Source organism: Fonticula alba (genome assembly GCF_000388065.1).
Source record: "Fonticula alba strain ATCC 38817 unplaced genomic scaffold supercont2.2, whole genome shotgun sequence".
Taxonomy (NCBI): Eukaryota; order Rotosphaerida; family Fonticulaceae; genus Fonticula; species Fonticula alba.
In genome coordinates, this window is record NW_009242972.1 from 1615378 (window position 1) to 1619982 (window position 4605).

Consider the following 4605-nt stretch of genomic DNA (forward strand, 5'->3'; position numbering starts at 1 on the left):
CCCCCCCCCCCCCCCCCCCCCCCGCCCTGCCGCTGGCCCGCTGGCCCGCTGGCCCGCTGGCCCCCGGGTCGGCGCCTCGGCCGCCGGTGCGCCCCGGGCGCAGAATGGCTCCCACTCGCCGGGCGGCGCGCCGGACCAGCAGCCGGTGCTGGTCCTGCCGATCGCCCGGCCGGCCGACGTGGCCGGGATCTCCTACCGCCGGCTGCTGGTCCGGCGGCATGTCCTGCTGGGCCTGGCCCCGGCCCCGGCGGCCGGGGCCCCGGTCCCGGTGACCATCCTCCAGCCGGAGGACCGGGCCCAGCCCGCCTTCGAGGCCGGGTGCCTGCTGGTCGAGCGCGGCCACACGGCCGACGGCCACTCGGTCGGCACTATGTGGCCTCGAGGCCGGACGGCCAGAACATGTGTGTCCCCTTGCCGGTCGCCGAGCCCTGCGCCCTGTCGGCGGCCTTACTAACCCCTCCCCCCCCCCCCCCCCCCCCGGCTGCCGCCCGGCGTAGGTGCCGCTTCCTGGACTTCCACTCCGGCTCGGCCGGCCTGGCCATTGACCAGCCGGAGGAGCCGATCTTCATCCTCCGGGACCTGACCGTGCCGGTGGTCGACTCGTCGCTGCTGTCCGAGCTGTCGGAGGCGTACAGCGCCGAGTCGCTGCCGGGCGGGCAGGCTGGGCTGGCGGCCGCGGCCGCGGCCGCGGTCGCCGGCCACGGCCGCGGCCTGCCCCCCTGCGAGGAAGCCTCCTCGCCCCTGGAGGCCGGCGAGCGGCCGGTGTCGCTGCCGGAGGCCCGGCGCCTGTGGCGCGCCCTGGTCGAAGCCACGCCGCTGCTGCTGGACACCCGGGTGGCCGGCCGGCTGAGCCCGTGCCCCAGCCGGCGCCTGCGCGTGCTGGTGGTGGACCAGTCGCTGCCCGGGTCGGACTTGGTGTCGCTGGCGGTGTCGGCCGGCGGGCCGTTGGAGGCGGCCGGGCCCGGGGCCGCGGCCGCCGAGACCCGGGCCCTGGCCGCCCCGGCCGCCGGGTCCCTGTCCCAGAGCACGGCCGGGCTGCTGAGCTGGGCCACCGGCCTGGCGATGACGGCCATCGCCCAGTCGCTGCCCCGGGCCCCGGGCGCTGAGGGGTTGGGAGAGGCGCCGGGCGCCGGGGCCGGCACCGCGGCCGCCTCCCTGTGGACCATGCTCACCGGGGCCCGGGCCACCCCGGCGGCCCCCGCGGCCGAGAGCCACGCGCTGGTGGACACGGCCGTGCCGGGGCCCGGGCCCGGGCCCGGGGTCGATCCCCCGGGGGAGGGGGCCGGCGGCGCGGAGAGCGACCCCGGCGACATCCGCCCGTCGGCCGGGTCGCGGCCCGCATCCCCCACCGGCGATGCGCCTCCCCCTGGGGCCGAGCCGGCGGCGGCGGCGGCGGCGGCGGCGGGCACTTCGGCCAGTCCGCCTGGCCAGGTCGATGTGCCGGACGAGTCGCCGCTGGTGCGTCCGCCCGGTGTGGTCTCCCTGCCGCGGCCCACGGGGGCCGATGTGGCCGGGGAGCTGGAGCGCCTGCTGCCGGCGGCGCCGGCCTCCGCGCGGCTGCACCTGGCCGCCGGGCGCTTCTACCTCCGGCAGGAGGCCGGCGACTTGGACACCCGGCTGGAGATCGCCCATGCGGAGCTCCTGGCCGCGGCGGCGGTCATCCTCCACCCGCCGGCCTGGGCCGAGGCCCTGCGGCCGCAAATCGCCCGGCTCCACCGGGGGTCGGTCATCGACGTGACCGAGCGTCTGATCTACCTGCAGGTTCCCTGCGCCAGGTGCGTGCCCGCGAGTCCTGTGCCCCCTGCGCCAAGTGCTATGTGCCATGTGTGCTTTTCTGTGTGCCATGTGTGTCTGTGGGCCTTTCTGTGTGCTATGTGTGTCTGTGGGCCTTTCTGGGTGCTATGTGTGTCTGTGGGCCTTTCTGTGTGTTATGTGTGTCTGTGCGCAATGTGTGCCTGTGCGCCTTTCTGTCCATGTGCTTCTCTGTCCATGTGTGCCTTTTGGGGCATTTGCTTCCCCGTGTGCCATGTGTCCCTGCGTGTCGAGTACGCTTGGGCCGCCATGCGTACCCGCGCGCGAGATTCCCCCCCCCCCCCCCCCCAGGGCCGGGAGCTTTGTGCTGACCCTGCGCCCCGCGACACAGCGTCTTCGCCCCGGTGGCCGATCGCCGGCTGGACGCGGCCCTGGAGCGGGCGTGCTTCGTGCTGTTCGGCGCGCGGGAGCCCTGCGCGGCGCCGGGCTGCGCGTGCGGCCGGGCCCGCGCATCGGCCGCGGCCCTCGGCTTGCCGGTCCCCCGGCTGCCGGGGCCCGGGCGCCTGGCCGCCGTGGCCGCCGGCCTGTCCGGGCCGCAGCTGGATGCCGCGCTGGCCCGGTGGACCGAGCGCACGGTGGCCACCGCGGCCGGGGCCATCCTCCGGCAGCTGGTGGCGCACCCCGGGCCCCGGGACATCTGGCACCGGGGGCCCTTCAGATCCCCGGCCGACGTGGCGGCCGTCTGCGCCCTGGCCTGTTCCGCCGTGTCCGGTACGTGGCCAATGGCCATCTCATGGCCGGCCGGCCGCCGCCTCCGGCCCCGCGTGCCCGGCGGTCGCCCGGCCGTGAGCCCTGCCGCGCGCACGGCCGGGTCCTGCCTCCCGCCCCCCCCCCCGGGCCGCGGGTGACCGGACGCGCATGCGCATATGCATGTGCCTGTCTGTGCATGGCCAGCTGACAAACTCGCCCCCTCCCCGCCCCTCGCAGAGGCCATCTGCACGGCGCCCCAGAGCGTGGTGCTCTTTTTGCGGCAGCTGGCCGCCACGGCCGAGGGCGGCCGCAGCCCGGACATCTCGGAGGCCGACCTGCCGCCCCTGTCGGCCTCCGGCGCCGATGACCTGACCCCGGGGCTGATCTACGCCCTGGGGCTGGTGGCCCGGCCGGACGTCTGCCCGGCGGCCGTGGTGGCTCGGCCGGCCGAGGCGCCCCCCGCCGACGCCCTGCCGGCCCTGTGTGCCGAGCACTGCGCCCCGGAGCCGGCCGATCCGCCCGCCACGCCGGGGGCTCTGCTGGATTGGGCCCCCTCGCCGTCGGCCTCGGCCTCGGAGCTGTCCTTCGACGTGTCGATGGCCGAGGTGGCGGCGGCACGGGCCCGCGCGGCCTCCCTCCTGGCCGAGCCGCCTGGCGAGGGCCGGGGCTCGGGCCCGGGGGACCCGTCGCCCCCCGGGCGCCTGGCCGTGGTTAGCTACGCGCGCTTTGCCCAGCGCTCGCGCTCGCTCCAGCGCGTGTCCGAGTGCGGTCGCTCCGGGGCCGGCGCCTACGGCGCGTGCATGGTGGTACGTGCTCCGGCCTCATCTCCCGCGGCCGGGGGGGTGCGCGCTCTCCCGGCGCTCCGCTTTCGCTGACGCACATACACACTTGCCTGGCATCCACCCTCGGCACCGGGCCCCGGGGAACAGGAGTCCGCCGCGCTCTACCTGATCGAGCTGGCCGCGGCCGGGCCGGCCTCGGTGGCCGAGACACTCGGCCTGGATGCCGCTTCCGAGGAGGGCAGGCGCCTGGACCGGTACGTGAGCGAGAGACAGCCCGGAGGGCCGGGCGGGGGGGGGGGGGGCAGAACGAGAAAGCCACAGGGCGACCGGGGGGGCATGCCACTGACTCCCACCGACCCACGGACATGCGGCTCGCGGCACAGCGCCTGCGCCGCGCGCGCGCGGCTCTGGGACGCCTCGACCCCGGCCCCGAGCCGGCCGCCCTCGCCGGGCCGCGGCCGCGACCACGACCACAATGACGACGAGCAGGCCTTCGAGCGGCTCTGCCGCGACCTGGCCCGGACGGTGGTCTCCTCGCTGCTGGTGTCGGCCTTCTCGCGGTCGGTGGCCCGCGACCGCGAGGAGCGTTGGCAGGAGCCGCCGGCCGCGCCAAATGAATGTGGGAGCCCTCCGGCGCCCGGGGAGCAGTAACCACAGTGGCCGAATATATAATATATACACACATATGTAAGCCCGAGCACCTCCACCTGCTGCCCGAGGGCGAGGGGGGGGGGGGGGGGGGGGGGGACAGTTCCCCGGCCGCCCTGCTTGTCCGGCCCGGGGTCGGAGGGCGAAAAGCCTGCCCCGTGGGGGCCGGATATTAGGACCGGCTGGGCGCGGCCGGGCGGCCGGGGCGGCCGGGAGCGAGGTCGCCTGGCGGGGGGGTGGGGGGGGTGCGCGCACCCCCGGGTGTCGGCCATTTGGCATCGAGTGATGGCGGGGTTTGAATGCGCGCCGGCCCGGGGCGGCCTGGCCGGGACGATTAATCATCCGCACGCCGGCCAGGCGGCGGCGGAGGGCGGGCGGGCGGCGGAGGGCCCTTTCTCCCCGGCGCCGGCGCCCGGCCGCCCCCCGCCGCCCTGCTCTGTCTGGGGGGGGGGAGGGGGGGGGCTTGGCGGCCGGGGATTGCCGCGGCCCATGGGGTCCGTTGGCAACCTGCCGCCACGCCATGGGCGCACGGGCGGCGGGGGCGCGAGCGCGCGCGCGCGCACGCCCGCGTTTCCGCGCCTCCACCGGCCGGGCGGCCGTCGGCCGCGGCTCGGGAGAAAGGGGCATATGGGGGGGTGTTTTTTTTTGTTTTTTTTGCCCCGCACCGGCGCTC

The 4605-nt window shown here is 77.0% G+C and overlaps 1 protein-coding gene across 1 annotated transcript in view; it reads left to right on the forward strand.

Moving 5' to 3' along the window:
• The window catches only part of H696_01377 (hypothetical protein), a 5155-nt gene extending 1185 nt beyond the window's left edge, over positions 1–3970 (forward strand). The window contains exons 2-7 of the mRNA XM_009495271.1: positions 104–401; positions 498–1775; positions 2144–2523; positions 2740–3308; positions 3432–3538; positions 3668–3970. Of these exons, the coding sequence (XP_009493546.1) occupies positions 400–401; positions 498–1775; positions 2144–2523; positions 2740–3308; positions 3432–3538; positions 3668–3935 (2604 nt within the window). The 5' untranslated portion in view covers positions 104–399 and the 3' untranslated portion in view covers positions 3936–3970. The remainder of the gene's footprint in view (positions 1–103; positions 402–497; positions 1776–2143; positions 2524–2739; positions 3309–3431; positions 3539–3667) is intronic.
• The last annotated feature ends 635 nt before the right edge of the window (positions 3971–4605 follow it).